Consider the following 21149-nt stretch of genomic DNA (forward strand, 5'->3'; position numbering starts at 1 on the left):
TTGAAATCAAATAAAAAAAATTAAATTCACAAAATTGAAATCAAATAAATTATTATTATTGTTGTTTTTATTATTATTATTATTATTATTATTATTATTTGTTGTTAGACACGTGACATAACGAGCTCATTGAAGTTGGATTTTGGTAGTGAGTAGCGTCGGTGGATTACGTGGCACGCCCTTCGACAAATCGCATGATTAAAAGCTTAATACCCTCACCAAATCCCCTTTTAGTCTTCCCCAAATATCCACCGTTCATAATCACGATCTCTCTCTCTCTCTCTCTCTCTCTCTCTCTCAACATTTTAATTTGACCCCGTTTTGCAAGGGGTGGTTTTAGTCCCAAAAAAAAATTAAAATTAAAATTAAAAAATTATTAAAAAAATTAAAAAATCAATAATTTATATTAAAAAATTAAAATTTTCTTTTTCTCTTTACTTTTTGTACATCTTTTTATAAAAAATCAAAAAATTATCTCAAATATACTAATTTTTTTACATCATAATTTAGCTAAAAAGTCAAAATATTACTAAAAAAGTTTATTCCCAAACAAATGGATAACTTGCAGGGCTGTTTTGAAAATTGGATAAAATTTATTTTTTAATCTTTAATTTATTTTTAGTCAAATTATTTCTTAAATTTTTTATACTTTCTTAAAAAAAAAAAAGTTAAAAAAAAGTTAAAAAATTAATTTTTAACTAAATTTTCCAAAACAAGCTGTCATCTGACCACTTTCTTATTTTGTCTTTTAAAATTTTGGTATTTTTATTTTCATCTTTCATATTTTAATTTTTTTAATTTATTATTAAAACAAACTTTTGTACAACATTAGATAAAAGTAATTAGTTGACTATCAGAGAATATAAAAATATTTGATTATCGTATTGGGAAAATGTCTCGTAGCTCAAATTTTGTGGCTCAAAAGTGGCTTAAATGGCCAAAACGACGTCGTTTTGGCCATTTTTATGTTATTCTGTACTCAAAACGACGTCGTTTTGGTCATTTGAGCCACTTTTGAGTCACAAAATTTGAGCTACGTAGCATTATCGATGGTATTGTTTGGTAATTGAGTTGATTTTTTGGTTAAATTAGTTATAAGAAGATAAAATATACTAAAAAATTAATAAAATAAAATGTTATATCCAAATTATAATTATCTTATTTTTTCTCTTACAAAATCAAAAAAGTCAAATCAAACAAACTTTTTAATCTTAGGGTTGGTTTGGAATGTACTAAAAAATTGCACTTTTTGTCTTTTTACAAAAAGATGTGCAAAAAAGTGGAGAGGTGATGTGATGAAAAAAAGATGAAAAGATAAAAAGATGGATTATATAGTAGATGACAAACAAGGCTTTAGACTAAAATAGTCAAAAAGTCAATCCACATACTAAATGAAACCTATATATAATAGGGCAAATTACATATACACCCCTCGAGGTTTGGCTAAATTACAGATACCTCCCTGAGGTTTCAGAAATTACATCCCGCCCCCTGAGGTTTGTATTTTTATAACAATTTGCCCCCTGAGGTTTATATTTCATAACAAATTACCCCCTAATTTCTTATGCAAATATAGCATTCAGGGGGGAATTCGTAATTTCTCAAACCTCAGGGGGCATCTGTAATTTAGCCAAACCTCGAGGGGTGTATATGTAATTTGCCCTATATAATATAAATTCAAATTTTAATATAATAATATTTTTTATATTATGTTAAAATTATTATGATATTTTCTGTTCAATTTTAAATGAAAGTTGACTTTAAAAGTAAATTTAAAAAACCTTAATATAAATTTTATGAAACAAAACAAAAAAAAAAATTTATCAAACATAAAAAGTCTCCGTTCGGCAAGAGTTTTTTTTTTTATTTTTTATTTTAGCCACAAAAGATAAAATAGATTATTTTAATCACAATAAACAAAACACCACATCCAACTCATAATCATTACACTCTTCTCTCACAAAAAAATATCAAAAAAACTAAAAAACCAAAAAAATATCCTAAATTAAACTTTTTAACCCAAATTAAAATAATCAAAAAATCTAAAAGTCAAAAAGCCAACTCACTTCGCTTCCCACGTAGAGGCAAAGGAACATAAAAACATCAAAGAGTGATTTATCTTAATTTAATTTTATTAAAGCTAATACTACTTTCTTTAAGGAATCATTGACTGCATAACAGAAAATGAAACATTCTTGAGCGAGAGAGAGAGAGAGTGTGAGTGAGGGTGTGTAAGCAAGTGAGAGAGTGTACGGAGGCCAAAAATTCATCGACCATGAATTGAAGTGGTACGCAGAAGAAGACAGAGAAAAGAAAAACACAGAAATGGCTGAAACAGAGAAGTCCCAGCAAAGCAAAGAAATGAGTGAATGAGAAAGACAGACAGCAATTTGAAATTCCAAATCTAGAGAGAGGAGAGAGATGGATCAGAGAAAAGAAAAAGTTAGAGAGAGAGAGAGGAAAAAGCAGGAATTCATGGGATTAAAGTTGAAACGCGGTATATTGGTGGGGAAAAGAGGAGGTACTTGTACTCCTTCACCCACATGGAGATTTGGGTTTGAAGAAGAAGATCTCATCTTCCCCACCACCACCACCACCGCCGCCGCCGCCACACTCTCTGCTAGGAAGCTCGGTGCCAATCTCTGGGAAGTTCTGCCCCAATTGAAGGCTGTCAAGATGAGCAAAGGAGGTGCTAAACTCCCCAATCGCCGCCACAACAATCACAAGGACAGGGGTTTTGAACTTCCTACCCAAATTGATGATCCTCCCGATAGCCCCCTTGAGGAGGTACTTTTTTCACTATTTATTTATTTTTTTCTAAAATTTGGATGATGGGTTTTTCTGGGTTTTTCTTTTTCCTTTTTGTAATGTTGAATTTTGTGGGTTTTACTTCAACTAGTGCAAATGTATCCAACATTTTGTTTCTTTATTTGTTATCTGATTAGGGGTTTGTGTTGTTTTTCATTTATTTATTATTCATGATTTGTTAGCTGTTTTTTTATACAAGTTTATTTATTTGTTATTATTATTTTGATTTAGGTGATTACATGCTTGTCTTATATCTAGAGAAATGCATTTGTTTGGTGTCGTTTTCCTTTTGTCTGTTTTGCTTTTCTTTATTTTGCTTTCTTTCTTTTTTGACTTCATTTTTTAATTGCAATGTATATCTAACAAAAAATTTTCCCCCTGATAAGTACTTGTTTGTGGTTTGGTCTTGACCTAGCTTTTCTACTGTGATATATTTCTTTTGGGGTTGTGTTATTTTTCATTTTATTTATTTAGTATTCTTGATTTGTTAGTTGTTTTTGATGGTGTGTTCGCTTAGGAACCAATCATCAATTAAAGTTTTGGTCTTATGTTCTTTGTTTTTCATTATTTTTTCATATATCAAGAGAAAAATATTTGTTTGATGCTTCTTTTCCTTTTGTCTGTTTTGTTTTTGTTTCTTTTCTTTTGTTTCTTTTTTGATTCTTTTTTATTGCATTTGTAATTATATAGAGCCTGTTTGGCATAACTTTTAGTTGAAGGTTTTCTATCAAAGGCTTTGTGGGGAGGACTTTATGAGGAGGAGTAACTTGAAATTACTTAGTGCCAAATAACTTCCAACTAACAATTATGTCCCGTTAGCATTGTCATCCACCGCGATCATTTTTCTTATAAATTTTAATTTAAAATATAATTGCAAGGAAAGTGGAACCAAAAAGTAACTCTGTGCAAGTTTTGAACGATTGAATCAATGCGTTTGACCCTTTTTTTTGTGAATCTTGAGTGCAAAGGAATTAATTAGGCAGACTCGACTATGGATTTGGAAGAAATCTTGTTGTCTCAACACCTTCAAAAGCCATTTTCAAGGAATTATCACCAGAACATGATCTATAATATGTTGCTTATTAAAAAAGAAAAAAAGACCAATAATATGTTAATCAACAAATATTAAAAGGAGATAAAGCCATGGCTAGGTTTGGTTGTAGAAGAATATCTTATCCTTACCTTAAGCTTCTCGTTCTGAACAGCCACAATTAGAGATCAGCCTTCAAGCTTCCATAAAACAACTATAAATAAGCATTTTGACAAAGGGACACATCAAATTGAACAACAAAATGTGACAGAGGGTATCTTAACATTGTAAGACAAGAAACCATTTGGTTGTTCTTCAAACAAACCAACACAACAGTGAACACTTCGAAAGCAAAGAACTTGAACCTATCAACTCGCTCAATCCTCGCTGCATCCAACAAAGAATACTGGCTTGGAAGCAAACTCATATACCCAATTGCAACCATACACAAAAACCAACAAAAAAACTCCAAATTAGACCATTCAATCAATGCGGATTAGTCTCTAAACACTACTTAAAGGCTGTCCACATTGACAAACCCACACAAACTTCAGCATCCAAGTCCTTTTTAAGAAACTTCAGCATTGAAATCCTTATCCCTTTTCTTGATAAGTGAGCATTAATGTAGGGAAAGCCTATGGTACACACCCCTTATGCACCTTATAACTAAAGGGTGTGTACCGTATGCACCTTATAACTAAAGAAGAAAATGGCCTAATTTCATACTTTCTGAGTCATAACTAAAAAATAAAAAAAAAAAGTGATAACCAAACAAAATATGAGACATAACCAAAGATCTCATAAGTCATAATTAAAATGAAGTCATAGCTAAAGATGAAAATTGGTCATAACTAAAAAAGAAAATGACATGACTTGGAGGTGCATATGGTAAGGAGTGTGTATAGTAGAATTTCCCATTAATGTAATCTTACTCATGAATTGGATTATGAAAGTTATTCTCTAGTTCTTCTTAAAACTCACTAAAAAACAGAAGCACTTGCATTTTTCAAATGGGTTAGGATAAATTTGAGTGAAGCTTCACCAAGATGCCATCTAGCCTAGCTAGTAAATGCTCTTTGTAGTTGTATTGCAATCAAATCACACCATCATCCAGAAATTTTACTTTTTACAATCATTTGGTTCTAGATTGGTCCATCTAGTGAATTACTGGGAAGAATTTCCACATCTTATTTGCAATTTCTTTTAGTCCTCTGACACTCTTAACCCTCAAGGATGGACCTTCTTTTCAATTGCCATTCATGTTTTTACCCTTTTGTTTGTTCCAGCCAGCCAGTGGTAGTAATTTGAGAAGAAATATTGCGGCGTCACTGATTCAACACCATCGATCAGTTGAAAGAAATGGTCATGCCCTGCAGCCTGTTTCTCCTGCAAGTTATGGTAGCTCGATGGAGGTAATCACATATTTCTGTAGATAATCACTTTTTTTTGTAATAAACAAAAAATTCAAATAAAGCTGAAGGATTTGTATTTTATGTAAATCTTATTAGCTCAACAATTGATAAATGAAATGGAGGTTCACAATTGCCTTGAGGATCTTGTATTGGGTTCATAGTTCTCAAATCATGATAAACAATATTAGGACCTTACACGGACTCGGGTGCGGGTATCCGTTTGTAAAGAGCCATATCCCGCACCTACACCCGCACTCGTGTCGTGTCGTGTCGTGTCGACACAGGTATCTCCAAAATTCCAAAGAGTCTGTGTAACGTAGATCAGGACAAAACTATGGTCAGAAAGGTAAAAATATAAATATAGCAAAAGATATGACATTCCGTTCCATTATTATATCCCAAGATCAAATAAGTTTATACTTTTGACATCAAAGATTAAAAAACTTTACTACAAAGTGAAAGTTCCAATTATTGGGCAACATATCAAAATCCAAAAGTTTTTAATTTCAATTGTCCAACATCTAGACAAAAGAAAGAAAAGGAAAAGAAAAGAACCCCGGGATTTGGGGGTGGGGACCAATATGCATCTCTAAGCATAACAACAGAAATATGTTTCCTGTGCTTAATAACTATATCATATGTTTTTCGCAATGTGTTTACCATTTGGTTTCAATTTTAAATTTGCAGTTTTCGAAGTTTTCAAGATTTTTCCCATAACAAGGAACTTTATTAAGTAATCTAGAGTATGATTTGATTAGGCTTCACTTGATTTGGATATTTTAATCACTTGTGGTCAATAACATTTTGTTTTGTATGCCAATGAAAAAATTGTTGAAGTTTCAAAACTCATGTGATAAAATGTCTCACGTTATAATAATGTAATCATTTCAATTATTTCTTCTTTCACATGTTCATTTTAAGCACCATATATGGTTGATTCATTTCCTTTACTAATTCATTTGTCCCATTTGAAATGCTTCCTCTGAACACTTTTAAAGCAATTGCACCCTATTTATACTAAAATACACATTTGGTCCTCATAGGTAGCACCTTATAATCCTGCAGCCACCCCAACTAGTTCTCTGGATTTCAAGGGTCGGAACGGAGAGTCAAGCTTCAACCTTAAAACATCAACAGAGCTACTCAAAGTACTCAATCGAATCTGGAGTCTCGAAGAACAGCACTCATCCAATATGTCATTAGTGAATGCATTGAAAAGGGATTTGGATCATTGTCAAGCACGAATCAAAGAGTTACTACGAGAGAAGCAAATGAATTGTCAAGAAATGGATGACTTGATGAAGCAAGTTGCTGCGGACAAAATTGCAAGGAAGAACAAAGAGCAAGATCGAATAAAAGCTGCAGTTCAGTCGGTGAGAGAGGAGCTAGAAGATGAGAGGAAATTAAGGAAGCACTCGGAGAGCCTTCACAGGAAGCTAGCTCGAGAACTTTCTGATGTGAAAACTTCGTTCTCCAATGCTTTAAAAGAACTTGAAAGTGTGAAAAAAGCGCGAATTTTGCTTGAAGATTTGTGTGATGAGTTTGCTAAGGGGATAAGAGATTATGAACAAGAGGTGTGGGCCCTAAAACACAAGCCTGATAAGGATCGTATTCATAGGGAAAGCCCCGATCGGTTGATTCTCCATCTTTCCGAAGCGTGGCTTGATGAGCGGATGCAGATGAAGCTCGTTCAACCTCAGTATGATCTTGGAGAAAAGAACACAATCGTGGACAAGTTAAGCCTCGAAATAGAAACCTTTCTACGAGCCAGACATTCTGTCAGTTCTATTAATAGGAACATGTCCTCTAAAAAGCCAAAGGAAAGCGGCTTACGTAGGCATTCATTGGAGTCCTTTCACTTGAATGAGGCTGTGAGTGCTCCTCATGATGTCGGTGATGAGGAGGATTCTCATTCTACTAGTAGCGAATCGAATTGCTTCGAATTAAACAGGAATTCGAGTGGAAAGCAAAACAACAACGGTAGCTCTAAACAACACGGGGATGATCATCTTAAAGAAAAACCCAAATCAATTCCAACAAGGAAAAAGGTCCGGTCACGAGTCAGGGCTCAACCTGGCTTGCAAATGCATTTTGAACAACATATGGCCGGGGCTGGGTCGTGTAATGGAAACAGGACAAAGGTTGTGGCAAAGGACGTGGGGGAAGATATTGAAGCAGAGGACCCAGTTGAAATAATTGAGACTGCAAAAGAAGGTTTGCGCGAAAAAAAGAATAAACGTGTCGGGAACCCAAATCATATGCTCAATAACTTGATTAGAAACCATTCCTTGTCATTGGAAGGAGGGAAAATTCACTTGGATAATAATTCCATGGAAGATTCTCGCGGTCAGTTAGCACTTCCAGGTCATGCTAGTCCGGTACAACCATGGATCTCCAGATTCACAACCCCAGATATTGAAGCATCTGAAACTTCTTCTAGATGGTCTCATCGGTTGAAAGAGAACACATTGAAGGCAAAGCTACTCGAAGCAAGGTTAGAGGGCCAGCGTTCGCACTCAAAAGTGTCCAAGGGCTCTTCGTAGGCCAATTGAACTGTTATCTGGCTGCAGTAACAAGATTTCTGACAAGGAATCGCGGATTTTGTGGGTATTGGGCCTTTGGCCGGTATCCTTCTGCCTCAATTGGATGTTGTAGTCTAGTAATTTCAAAATAGGTGCCAATTTTTTTTTTTTTGTTGGTTTAGCGGGAGCCTCATGTACGGTTTTTTTTTTTGTTGTTGGTAATTTTCGAATTGCATCTGTAAATGAGAATGTATTGTTAGCCACACAGTTACTGAGATCAACTAGAATTCAAGCACCTTCACTAGTTTGGTACCCTTGATTATCAGAGCTCTATTGTGCATTTTCAAAGTTCAGTGTCTATGGAATTTTCCGACACTATTACCTTACTATCACAGGTTCATTTCTTAATTCACTATTTTGTTTTTCTAATAATGATTGGCTGCTTGAATTGGCGTGAATTTATGTGTGCTTGTTCAGCTATCTACCCTCTAACTTGCAAGAATTGCTTTGTTGTTATTTTGAGAATTTTGTGATGTTATCTTGATATGTACATTGTTGTCCCTATTTTCTAGTAGCTTAATTTTTTGGAACAATTAGTGATTTAACATAGTATCAAAACTCTCATTTCAGGAGATTTTGAGTTCAAACCTTGTCTATCCCATTATCTCTATTGTTGTGCTTTTTTGTGACTTAAAAAAAAAAAATGATGCATTTGAGAATAGTTTTGACCCAATGTTCTTAGCACTTGCAAAGGTTTGTAGAAACATGAATGGTTTATGAACTTAAGATCATTTTGCAAATTGAATTGCTTATGATTTAGGGATGACCTTGAATGAGAAATGTAATGCCAGAATTTTTTTTTTTTTTTTTTTTTTTGGGGGGGGGGGTGGGTGGTGTTAGATTTGGCATATCCTCAAGGTCCTTAAAATTGTTTTTTTCAAATGTAACTAAAGATTCATATATTTATGGGGAAATTATTGTCCAGAGAATTTTTTTAAATTACAAAAGCATAAAAAAAGTATATAAATTTACTTTTTTTAGTATACGTAAAATTTATCATTGATTTGACGATACTTTTTTAAACATCCAGGGGGTGAAATTTTCCCTATATTTATAAACTAGACACAAGCCCTTGGAATATGGGCCCATGATTTGTTTTCTCATAATGGTTCATTTGGTTTTCAGTATCATTTGTTGGCCCCCTTTTCCCCCAAGTCAAACCATCATTCTCTCAACTATCATTGCAAAAAAAAAAAAAAAAAAAAAAAAAAAAAAAAAAAAAAAAAAAAAACTATCACTGCAATCTTTACCCTTCAAGTTTTTTTAATATGATGCATAATTTTTTTATAAATAAAAATAAATAAAATGATGAAATAAATTTGGGAAGTGAGAAATAACCTCTTATTTTTTAACAAATAAGTATAAAACTCAAACTTTTAGGGGCATTTTGGCAAGTTGGCAAAAAATCAATTGATTTTTTGACTTTTTTAAATCACATCACCTTTCTATCTTTTTACATTAAAAAAATCAAAAATTTATAATAAAAAAAAAAAAAGAAAAGTCAAAAAACTAACTTTTTACTATAATTCCAAAACACCACTTAGTGCAAGATGTACATGATTAAAAGAGGTAGATTTATCTCTAGTTCATACTTTATGAGTTTAGTAGAAGTTCATGAGCTCACTATAAATTCTATTTTGATAATTCAATACATTGATTTTTTAAACCCATTATGCAGATTATCTCTCCCTTCATTTTTTTTTTTAAATTCTACAATTATAATAAAATAAATTTATTTATTACATTTATCATTAAAAATAGAGTACTGCTATTAGCATCTACTTAAATTCTTTAGACCCTCTAATTTTTAAATTTTTTTATCACAATTATATCCTGAAATAAAATTACACCAAAAGACATCATTTAATGGAATATCGACCTACCAAATAAGAATTAACACTTTACAATATTGTACACCCACCCACACCCCCACTCCTACCTCCACCTCCATCTCCACCTCCAACTATATGTATTGCACCTTTCTAAAAACTAAACTTATTACTTTTCATAACCAACCAATATAAACCCTAAAAACATTACTCTTCATAACTATCTTAAAACCTGAATGTATTCTTTTCATCATCATCATAAACCCTCCAGAACCAAAAATCTTGAACTATAAAGCTCTTTTCAAGTCCAATTATTACGCTACATCAGTTATTTCACCTTGTAGAGCAATGGAGGACGATGACAACAATTCTGATGTTGCTGGCATTCCATTGGTAAGTTTATCTGTATTACATTAATATTCTTGGTCGTTTTCGATCGTTGTTGTTTTATTTGAACTGTTCGGTGCTGGTTTGCCAACTTTTAAGATTATATTTGGTAACATAGTACTGAACACAAACATTTAGTTCAATATATGGGCTCCGAACAATAATGCAGATAGTCGATACTGGTGTGCCGAACGGTTCGATTTTTGTATCTTCAACACCAGATTATATGTTTCATTAGGATTTTACCTGACGAATTTTCGACGAGTTTTCTGGAGTGGTAGACAGGAATTTTTGACGAGTTTTGCGACGGTATTCTTTGGACACTGTCAAGTCAATTCTCATTTCGTCGAGAGTTGACAGGAATTTCAATGATGGACCATCGATGCAATGTTTTTCACTAAGGCAATGGTGTTTATTAATGCAATGACCGTCGACATTCTTTTCAACAAGAGAAGGACGATCATCAAAAGGAGAAGGAGAGAGGGTGTGCAAAATTAGGTGGGTGTACCCTTGGGTGTGATAATATTATGAATAACGATAAATTTGGTATTAAGTGGAGTATTAAAAGAAATCTTATTGAAATTTAGGATTTACGGTATGGGCTCAAAAAAATGAGAGGTCCAAAGAATTTAGAGAGGTGCTAATAGCAACCCAGGGTAAATTACAAATACATTGCTTGATATTTGCTTAAAATATAAATTGTCCTGTGACTCTAAAAATTACATGCCGCCCTTTCAACCTTCTAATTGCATAATAAATGAGTTTTTTTATTAACAAATTATTAAGTCAATTAACAATTTTTAATGATGTCAGAAATATATTTCAATTAACAATTCAGGTGATTTTATTATTGAATAGGTAAGTAGTCAGCAATTTTATTTTTTTAATTAATTCTATTAAATAAAAAATTATGATAATAAGGTATTTGTAATTTTTAATTTTTTGAAACTAATAAAATATATACTTAAAATATTTTTTAAAAAATTAGTAAAAACAAAAAAATGGAAAACTTAATTATCAAAAAATTGAAATCAAACAAATAATATCATTTGTATTTTAAACAAAACTCATAGTTATATTGATATTTTATCATGAAAAAAATAGGACAAATTGCTATGTCCTTTTTGAAAGTGTGTATTCTATTTTATCCTAAAACCTTTTGGTAGACCAAAAAACTTTGTACCCATTTTTCTTCTCCTCTTTCTCTACACCATGTTTTTTCTCTTTATCTCTCTTTCTCTGGTTTCCGGTGACAATAACAACCACAGGTTTCTTCTTTTATTTCTTTTTCTGATCTACAGTCACCAGCGACCATCATTGATTGATGTTAATCATGTGGTTTAAGTTTGATAATGTCTAAAATATTATGAGAAAAATTGTGATTTTTCAATATACATATTTTACAATATTTGATACAAAATATTTACTGTGCATGTTTGAAATTCATGAAAGTTACTGTGCATAAAATCTGTTTGTCACTATTCACTATTCACATTTTGAAAAAATCCGTTTATCACTGCTCACTTCTTTTGACAAATTTGATATACCTACATAGAGCGGTGGGTTATTTTTTTAGAGTGTATTTAAAATCTCTACAAAAATTATAAAAGAGATATATATTTTCAGATGTATTGTAAATATTATTTAAAAAGATTTTATTATGCGTATAAATATTATTTAAAGAGGTTTTATTGTGCAATCAAATATTTTAATAGAAGAGTTACTATGCTAGTTACTGTGTAACATTTGAAAATTGTAAAATTTGGAAGAAAATTGGCAGATCACTGTTCATCGAAGGCGACTTGGCAAATATTTTCAAACGGGACGGTGCTCTACATGCTATAAAGTCAAGACAAGGAGCGTGTGCCTCAATGGATATAATTTTATGTATATATAGAAGTGTTTTGATAAGAGAACAATATGTAATATTGAAATATTCTCAAATATTATATAGTACTTTATTGAGTTATATTTTCTATGAGAAAATTTATTGAGAGTTTGAGCAAAATTGTAAAAAGGTTTTCTATCCTTTATTCATATTATTTTTGTAAAAATAGAGTTTTTGTGAGTGATTTTTTTGGAATAAAATCACTTGGGTTAAGTGTGACTAGGCACCGGATTGTAAACTAGTCGGAGTGACAAGATTGGTCACTTGTAAAGGTTCACTAGCACCTATGAAGCTAGTGGTGTAATTACTATTTGAAAAATAGTGAAAAAATTTCTGAGGAGGAAACTTGGGGAGTGGATGTAGGCCAACGTATCAAACCACTATAAATCGGTATGTTTGATTTCTCTTCCCTTTGCTCATTTTATTTCATTACTTTATTTTATATTGTTGAGCATATTTATTTATTTATTATTTAGGTTAATTTTTAATTTGGTAATTTATGTAGAAATCTAATTCACCTCCTCTTGGGTTGCCTATATGGAATAATAATTGGGGTTCACTAGCAACCACTAAGTACCGACTCCTTATTTCACACTTACCGATGGTGAAGGAGATGATTTTCCGATGAAAAAGTTGTAAATCTACGTCAAATCCGGCTAGATCTAAACTAAAAATAATTGCCAAAGTATAAACATCTCTCTATATGTATCTCTTTCCTTTGATCTCTCAGTAGTTATTGTTGTTGTTTTTTTTTTTTAAATACTATACACTTCTGTTTTCCTATTTTAATTTAGAAAATTGTCAAATTATGAACAAGATGTTTTCGAGTTTTAGTTATAGGTGGTGAAAACTGCAAACAATTTTAGTTACAGTTTTTTTTTTTTTTTTTTTTTTTTTTTTTTTTTTGTGTGCTGAAATGAATCATTATTTAGAACTGTAAAATTTTATAATTTTATAACTTTTTTTAGAATTGTAAAATTTTATAGTTTCATAATATGTTTTTAAGTTTGATTAATATGTTAGATAATGTCTCAATGGGACCACATAATTAAATGTGGTGTTATCATTTATAAGAAGCCTACAATTTAAGTGATTCAATTTAGTTAATAGGCTTAAGGGTATATGTGTTATGGACCTAATGTGTAGATACTAGTTGTATAATTTCTATTTCTATGAGGGGAAGAAATAGAAATTAAAACATATTGGTTAAAGTTGGTTTTCATTACCTTTCAGTTTTAAAACCAATAATAGTTAATTTATTGGTTTTCATTACCTTTCAGTTATGAAAACCAATTACAACCTTTAAAAAGTTATGGTCCCTATTCCTTCCCAAGGTGAAAAATAAGAATACTGTTTTGTTTTTCTAAATCCTCTCAAGGAGAAACATAAGGCACCAAAGGGAAAGGATTAGAAGGCTCTAACAAAATCAATATTAAGGTTTTATTGACAATCAGACGCTTCCGTTTAACCGTTCATCAATGGATTCAGGTATGTCATTTTGTCTTGATTTCTTGATAATACACATGGTAAATGATCCAAAGTGTAAGGTTTATGTTCTGAAATTTATGTTTACATAATAAAGATAAATGCTTAATAGAATTATTCTTTGAAACTGTAACATTTTACAGTTTCAATGTTTGCTTTTCAGTTTGATCAATATTGGAGATTATTTACATAAACCTTAAAAAAATTAAAAATAATATATGTTTTTTTCCCCATTATTGTTGTTTGTTGTTATTACATTTTTTTTCTTCTTTCAATTTATCAATATTTAGCATATTTGCCATGTTTTTTGTTTTAATTTCTCAATTTATTATCTTTTTTTTTTGGCAATATTTTAGACATTCTAGTGAGTCTCCAGCGATATTCTTGACGTCTAGCGAGAAATTCCGGTTATTTCTAGTGATGTTCAGAACACTCCGACGACTTTCCCGTGATATTGAACATTTCGACGAATCTCTAGTGATCATTTGACGAAAGTCCGACAGTGGTAGGATGTAATAGCGTTTTTAAATTTTAAAAAAAATTGATAATAATTAAAAATATGCAAGACTAATCAGTAAAAGTGTTTTGTTTTGAGATTAGATGGGTCGCTTTGAAAAGTCAAAAATAAGGCTTTTAGCGATAAAATTTCGAAAATGTCAATAATAAATAGACTTCTGAGATAATTTGGTCTTAAAATGGTTTATTTTTTGAGACAAAAAATTTGATACCAAAAAGATAATAATTAATCACTAATGTTCAATTTTCATTACTAAAAATATAATGACGACACTTTTCGCAACAAAAATATTTGGTCCCCTAAAAATAATTTTGTCCCTAAATTTTGATCTCTAAAATCTTAATTTTTTATAGTGTGATAAATGTTTTTTTATTTTAATTTTGTATTTCATAACTTATTTAAAAATAATAATCTAGCTAAACCTCAGAAGAATCTGTAATTTAACTAAATTTTAAGAAGTTTAAATAATTGGCCTTTATTTGTCAAAAGAATATTTTAGCCAATTTATAATATCCGTTAACAGTATTAATTATGATGGAGTGAGATATAATTTTTAAAACCTCAAAGAAAAATCTGTAATTTACCCCAACAAAATATGTAGAGAAGAATTTTGAAAAGGGTCTTGGCAAACAAGCTAATTGGGCCATGGCCCATAAGACTTGGTGTTTCCGTGAACTGTGAGAAGCCATTGGAGGCAGAGGGAGGGAGAGGGTTCAGCGATGGCGGCGGCATCGTTGAGGTGGATACTGCAAGCACACAGGGACGTTCCAAAAGCAGCAAAGTTGTACTCAGAGGGCTTGGGTTTCACCATCAATGTCTGCACTCTTCGCTGGGCCGAACTTCAATCTGGTCCTCTCAAACTCGCCCTCTTTCATTCCCCCAGGTCTCTCTCTTTCTCTCTCTCAATTGGGTTTTGATCCTTTGCTTTGTTACTCCAAACCCTTTGCCTATTTTCCAATTTAGGGGAAGTAGGACTTGTTTCTCTGCTATTTATTTGTTCTGCACAAGCTAATTGTACCCAATTTCTGGTATTTCATGATCATCTATATAAGCTTGATTTCCAATTTACCCTCATTGGATAAAGAAAAATCAAGGTAGGTTTATCGTCATGATTCATGATTGTCCCACTTTTTATTCCATGAAACATTGAATACTACTCAATTTTATTTATTTATTTTTGGTGCAAAATTTTTGTGAGGTGGATATTCTGGTTTTATCACCAAATGTTTGAGGCTGATTATATAATTAGCTTTTGCATATTTAGATTATAGTAAGGCTGTGTTTGGATCATAGATTTGGATGACGATTGGAAAAGTGAAAAGAGAAACGATGAGTAAAATGTCAATAAAATATAAGTTCGATTTGTGTTCTCCATTTGCCTTTCCTTTTTCCTTTCGAAATCGTGATCCAAATACAGCCTAAGTTTGAAGATTTTGAATGGTGGAATTTATAATTTTACCTTAACAGTTAAAAGACAAACAATATTTGTTCAACACTATCAAAGACTGATTTTTGTTAGCTAATTTTGGAATTGTAATAAAAACTTTATGTAGCCTCTGTTAATGTAAATTGTATTAACCTACCACTGTAAATTGTATTAACCTACCACTACCACCTACCACACACACTCACCTCCTCACCTACTCCTCACCTAACCTACCACTACCACCTCCACTTCACCCCCTACCACTTCACCTACTACCTTCTTCTCTTCTATATATATGATCATTGTAAACATAACAAATATATCAATCAACAACATTCAATATCAATCAATATATACACAATTTATTTTCTCTCTCTCTATCAATTTATCTTACATGGTATCAGAGCTAGGTTAACAACCTAGTCATTCTGCTTCACCGGCGGGCGGCAGCCTCGCCTTGGCCGCCCGCCGGACCTCTACACATACCTTCACTCCGCTGCCCACTCCACTGGGCACGATCACTACTCCCTGCTCCTCCACTGCCGCATATGGCGGACCTCCAAATCGGAACATCACGGTGGCCTTCCGCTTCAGCTCCTTGTTTTCTGCCCTTAGCACGCTTATCTCTGCTCGCGCATCCTTATACATGCGTTGGAGCAGAGCCAGCTGGGAGTTTAATTGCTGCACCTCATTTGTCCTACTCTGCAGCCGGTGCGACAAGTTTGTGACCGCCGTCATGGACTCCACACATGCCTTCAAAGTATACTGATTAGCCTCCACATCCGTTTGCACTGCCATTTTTTGTTCCACCGACTGCATCGGAAAGTTCAACGGAGCAAACCCAGTGGTGTTTGGTTGAGGTTCACGGGACACCGCACCAGTTCTCTCTCCTGTGGACTCGTTGAGATCGGGAAAGAGAGTGAGCAGCCCACGGGAAGACGAGGCCATTTTCTGGGCAACAGAGTGTTACAGAATATCTCTCGCCACAGAGTGTTACAACCTATCTCTCTCAGCAAAACGACCTCTCTTTCTCAGCAAAACGAAGAATTTTTCAGAGGTTTCTCTCAGTTTTTCTGTCTCAGTTTCTGCCTCCTCCGCTTCGGTTTATAAAGACCATGACACAGCGGCAGCCACGCGCATCGCGCGCCTCTTGACGCCCGACAAACGGGCACGCCAGCCAAGGCACTCACGTGCCTCGCCATCATATCTGGCACGTCTTTTGATGCATCGGGCACGCCTTTTGATGGCACGCCTTTTGACAGATTGGGCACACCTTTTGAGGGCACGACTTTTGAGGGCTCGATATCTACATCCATGTATATTTTTTGGGCAGCCTATCTACACACTCATACAGTGTCTTCTACACCGGTCAGCTTTATCAATCCCTTTGTTTCAACCTCAAATAGGTTTCTATCTTTACACCTATTTGAGTTTGAGGGGGGGTTATACACAGTATCCTGTTCAAGCCACCTCATGGCGCACTCCCTAAGTCGCCCCCTTGGTACACCACCACAACTTGCTACAACGGTCCGACATGACCCCGTAAACTGTCCTGCTACAACGGTCCGACATGACCCCGTAAACTGTCCTGCTACATCTGTCCGACATGACCCCGTAAATTGTCTTCTACAACGGTCCGACATGACCCCATAAACTGTCCCGACATTGATTCCGGTCAGCTGCTACATCGGTCCGACATGACCCCATAAACTGCCCCGACATTGATTCCGGTCAGCTGCTACATCGGTCCGACATGACCCCGTAAACTGTCTTCTACAACGGTCCGACATGACCCCGTAAACTGTCCTGCTACACCGGTCCGACATGACCCCATAAACTGTCTGCTACATCGGTCTGACACGACCACACAGTGTCTGCTACAACGGTCCGACATGACCCCGTAAACTGTCTGCTACAACGGTCTGACACGACCATACAGTGTCTCCTATCCCATTTTTAATTTTATTTGTCAGCTTATTTTTCTGTTTTATTACTCTCTCCAAACTCAAGTTGGCTAGTACCTATCCTCCTTGAGTTTGAGGGGGGCTGTTAATGTAAATTGTATTAACCTACCACTGTAAATTGTATTAACCTACCACTACCACCTACCACACACACTCACCTCCTCACCTACTCCTCACCTAACCTACCACTACCACCTCCACTTCACCCCCTACCACTTCACCTACTACCTTCTTCTCTTCTATATATATGATCATTGTAAACATAACAAATATATCAATCAACAACATTCAATATCAATCAATATATACACAATTTATTTTCTCTCTCTCTATCAATTTATCTTACAGCCTCAATTTGGTGTTCAAACCAAGCCAACATGTTCACTTTATATAGTTGTATTGCTGAAGTTAACAAATTTATTCATTGGAAGGAAAGCAACCTAATTTTTGATGAGGTTGATTCTATTGTTATGACAGAAGATAGGAGCAATGCCAAATTGGGCCTTCAGGCCGAGTTGAATCTACTCTCAAGTCTTGACCATTCTTGGCTGTTCGGGTGTCGCTCCGTTTAGGTTTTACCTCCACCAACGAATTTCTCCCTACAAAAAGAAATAGGAAGATTACCTGAGATGATGGAATATAATTGATGGGTATATATGTAGCGCACCTAGACTGACGTCAAGTTAGTTTAATCTAGACCAAGTCCAGATCAACTGACTAGGTGAGGCAGGGCTAAAAGCCCGGGCTGCCCTCAAGTTGTGTATGACTAGATCCCCTAGTCTGATCAGGATGACCTGAAGAACTTGACTAGCCGTCCTGACTTGATGACCCAGGGGAGCTGACCAACCACTATCATTATTTTTTGAATAGAGCGGGTACTACAAATGTACATATAAAAGAGTAGACTCTCTAATATGGCATGCATAATGGTAATGCCTTAGCCCATATTTGAAACTAATCACTGCATCTGAAGAAACCTACTCTTTTGTCAAATTAAAGAAACCTACTGAAGGTTATGGAAATTGGGCAGACACTATGTATGTATATTTTATACAGGGTGTTGTCTAGTTGGTAGTGGATTTGCTCCCCACATGCCCAACTCATGTTCGACTTTTGTCATACCCGCCCATTCGCCTAGATTATGTGATTAGGGGGTGTCGTTTGATCCTCAAGTTTACACTCCTAGGGTAGGCTCAAAGGACCTTGCCTAGGACACTGTTCCCAATTATCAAAAAAAAAAAGGAAAAAAGAAAAGAAATTTGAATTCATGGCCTCAACGGCAACAACATTTGAGGGATTCTATAGTTTTTCTATGCAATAAAACTTGCGAATGGAAGAACCATTAAAAAAAATAATAATAAAAAAAAATCTATAATTCTAATATGACGCTTACATTAATTACCATACATAAACATTGGCTTCATGATTAGTTATATGTACTGCATTACCACTATATATATTATAGTCCCATTAGGCTATATTTGGTTAATGGATTTGGGTAGGGGTTTGAAAAGGAAAAGGAAAAAAGTGTGTGCAATGTAGGTGAAATGTAGCTATATTTCATTCACATTTCACTCACTTTTTTCCTTTCCCTTTCCAATTCTCTATCCAAATCCATGAACTAAACATAGCCTTACACTAATTTATTTTCTATCAAGATGGAAGGAGCAAAATGTTACAAATGGAAAATTGACAGTAAATTTCACGTAATCTTGCAGACAGAATTGGGTGCTCAACTGATGCCTAAAATTTCTACTTCCTATTTACTTTCTCATACAGACCTCTTACATTTACTTGGAAAAACAAAAATTGTACTAAATTTTATTTCTTTGCATATGGCTGTTCTGGAATATAATTAATTTGAATTAGCTGCTAACTGTAAGCTTTGCAGTGAACATGGCATTCAGAAGGGATACTCATCAATCTTATCCTTTACGGTGACAGACATTAACAATACAGTGACGAAACTAATGGCTTTGGGTGCAGAGCTCGATGGTCCCATCAAATATGAGGTTCATGGAAAGGTAAATACCCAACTCACTCTTTGAGTTGCATAATTTGTAAAACTATCATGCTTCTTCCTTCTTGAGCAGCTCTACCACTTGCCAATCACGACATTCCAATTTGCCTATTGCCTTCTCATCTTCTTTATAATATTTGATTTTTGGGGTGGGGTGTTTAGGTCTTAATAGAACAAGCAAACATTCTGATGTAGGGGAAACATGTAAGAGCAGAATCTATAGCAACAAGAACATCACAACTCTTCTACGAGTCTATTGAATCATAAGATTACCATAATGATAGGAAATGGAAGAGAAACTCACAAGGAAATTATTGAAGGCCCAAAGGCTTACAACTATTATTCATAATAAAAATAGAACCCTAATCCACAACTAAGAAACAACCAATTATGACAATTCCCTAACTACCATGACAATAATAAAAAATAAAAAAATAAGAAAATTATCAAAAATGATAATTTTTGAGTTGAACTCAGATTTAAATATTTGGACCCCCCAAAAAATAAAATAAAATAAATAATAGGATTCGTATGAACCAAGTAATTGATGATAGAACTTTCAAAAAATTGCAAAATTTAATCCCTAAATAATGGAATTCGCCCAAAATCCACGAGGGTGCTAATATCTACTCTGTTTTCCATCATGGCACCAAATTTCATACAATTCTAAGCACGTGCCATTTGGTCCTTGCTAATGCCACTTGCCCCATGTGTCTATCTATATGTTTCAAGAATTATATGGCCAAGCACTCTCCATCACATTCCCAATTACATTGAATGCATGCTATGGCTGGCTAGTGGTAACCACTTCAGTAATTATAATGATTCTACACGTCAAGTTCTCACTCCATCTCTTTGTTTTTTACAGTTCCTGCAAGTGCACAGAACCAGTTGTCTCCGGTTCTATGATTGGATTCTGTGTGCTTAGAATTTTTCTTATTTTTGCTTTGATAAATGGTGCCTTGGGCAGGTTGCAGCCATGCGTTGTGTTGACGGGCACATGGTGGGTCTTTACGAGCCTGCCTGAGAAGTGTCAAAAAGCGAGCTTGTTCCTCCACAGCAACCAAGTGAAGCAACTGCTTTCCGGGAAGAATCAGATGATCAAACCTCCTGTTGTTGTTCGAAGAAACAGGAAATCCGCGCTGCTCGATTATGTTTAATAATGGACAGTCTTTTGTTTAGACAGATCAACCACCAGGACAGACATGCCAGACCTTCAGAAAATTTGCAGGCAACTGGAGAAAGGAATGTTCAATTACATCGGCAGATTTGTAATTAGTGAACATAAGATGGTGTCATAGTCATAGATGATCATCCAATGATACATATATTTTGTGTAATGCATAATTTGCCCCTTTTTGAGGGATTCAAACTAGCATTATCTTTAGATTTTTTAACTTTCTTTTGGTTATATTTAAATAATAGTAATCTTGAGGGGAATGAGAATGTGATTCCGAGTTCCATGATTCCAGTGTCTGGAACGGATCATAATGGAAAAGTGATTCCTTGTTATTTATATTACTAGAAATCATATGAATTCGATTCCCATACTCTTCAATGGGAATTTTACATTTGTGAAGGAATGTTAACCATTTATGAATAAAAAAACCTAATTGGACTTATAGTATTTTTAATTTTATTATTTTCCCATTGAATGATCTTAACGAAACTAATCCCTTGAATAACATCGACACATAAATTTTATTATTAGTAATCTCATTACTTAGGTGCCGTTTGATAACACTTATGTTTTCAGTTTTCTGTTTATATTTACAAAAATTTAAAAAACTCAAATAAAAAC

General features: G+C 34.0%; 2 protein-coding genes across 5 annotated transcripts; both read left to right on the forward strand.

The window, feature by feature from the left end:
• The first annotated feature begins 2127 nt into the window (after window positions 1–2127).
• LOC114260748 (uncharacterized protein At5g41620) lies at window positions 2128–8120 on the forward strand. Of its 2 annotated transcripts, XM_028200925.2 has the most exons (3): window positions 2128–2787; window positions 5125–5250; window positions 6294–8120. In XM_028200925.2, exons 1-3 carry the CDS (start codon window positions 2422–2424, stop codon window positions 7791–7793), a joined length of 1992 nt encoding a protein of 663 aa, XP_028056726.2. In that variant the 5' UTR covers window positions 2128–2421; the 3' UTR covers window positions 7794–8120. The 2 variants fall into 2 exon arrangements, with proteins under 2 accessions (XP_028056726.2, XP_082773221.1); XM_082917095.1 differs by lacking the exon at window positions 5125–5250 and having other exon boundaries at window positions 2166–2787.
• A 6381-nt stretch (window positions 8121–14501) lies between these two features.
• LOC114260749 (uncharacterized) lies at window positions 14502–20788 on the forward strand. Of its 3 annotated transcripts, none has more exons than XM_028200927.2 (3): window positions 14502–14821; window positions 19220–19352; window positions 20319–20788. In XM_028200927.2, the coding sequence occupies exons 1-3, from the start codon at window positions 14658–14660 to the stop codon at window positions 20373–20375; spliced, it is 354 nt and encodes a 117-aa protein (XP_028056728.1). In that variant the 5' UTR covers window positions 14502–14657; the 3' UTR covers window positions 20376–20788. The 3 variants fall into 3 exon arrangements, with proteins under 3 accessions (XP_028056728.1, XP_028056727.1, XP_028056729.1); XM_028200926.2 differs by having other exon boundaries at window positions 14524–14821; window positions 20326–20788; XM_028200928.2 differs by having other exon boundaries at window positions 14556–14821; window positions 19273–19352; window positions 20326–20788.
• The last annotated feature ends 361 nt before the right edge of the window (window positions 20789–21149 follow it).

Source organism: Camellia sinensis, chromosome 2 (genome assembly GCF_055761805.1).
Source record: "Camellia sinensis isolate YWXY chromosome 2, ASM5576180v1, whole genome shotgun sequence".
Lineage (NCBI taxonomy): Eukaryota > Viridiplantae > Streptophyta > Magnoliopsida > Ericales > Theaceae > Camellia > Camellia sinensis.

Coding starts and splice junctions, on each gene's coding strand:
- LOC114260749 (XM_028200926.2), top strand. CDS start 14,658: ATGGCGGCGGCATCGTTGAGGTGGATACTGCAAGCACACAGGGACGTT. Junction 14,822..19,219: donor GCCCTCTTTCATTCCCCCAG/GTCTCTCTCTTT, acceptor TAAGCTTTGCAG/TGAACATGGCATTCAGAAGG. Junction 19,353..20,325: donor AATATGAGGTTCATGGAAAG/GTAAATACCCAA, acceptor GGCAGGTTGCAG/CCATGCGTTGTGTTGACGGG.
- LOC114260748 (XM_028200925.2), top strand. CDS start 2,422: ATGGATCAGAGAAAAGAAAAAGTTAGAGAGAGAGAGAGGAAAAAGCAG. Junction 2,788..5,124: donor CCGATAGCCCCCTTGAGGAG/GTACTTTTTTCA, acceptor TGTTTGTTCCAG/CCAGCCAGTGGTAGTAATTT. Junction 5,251..6,293: donor GTTATGGTAGCTCGATGGAG/GTAATCACATAT, acceptor TGGTCCTCATAG/GTAGCACCTTATAATCCTGC.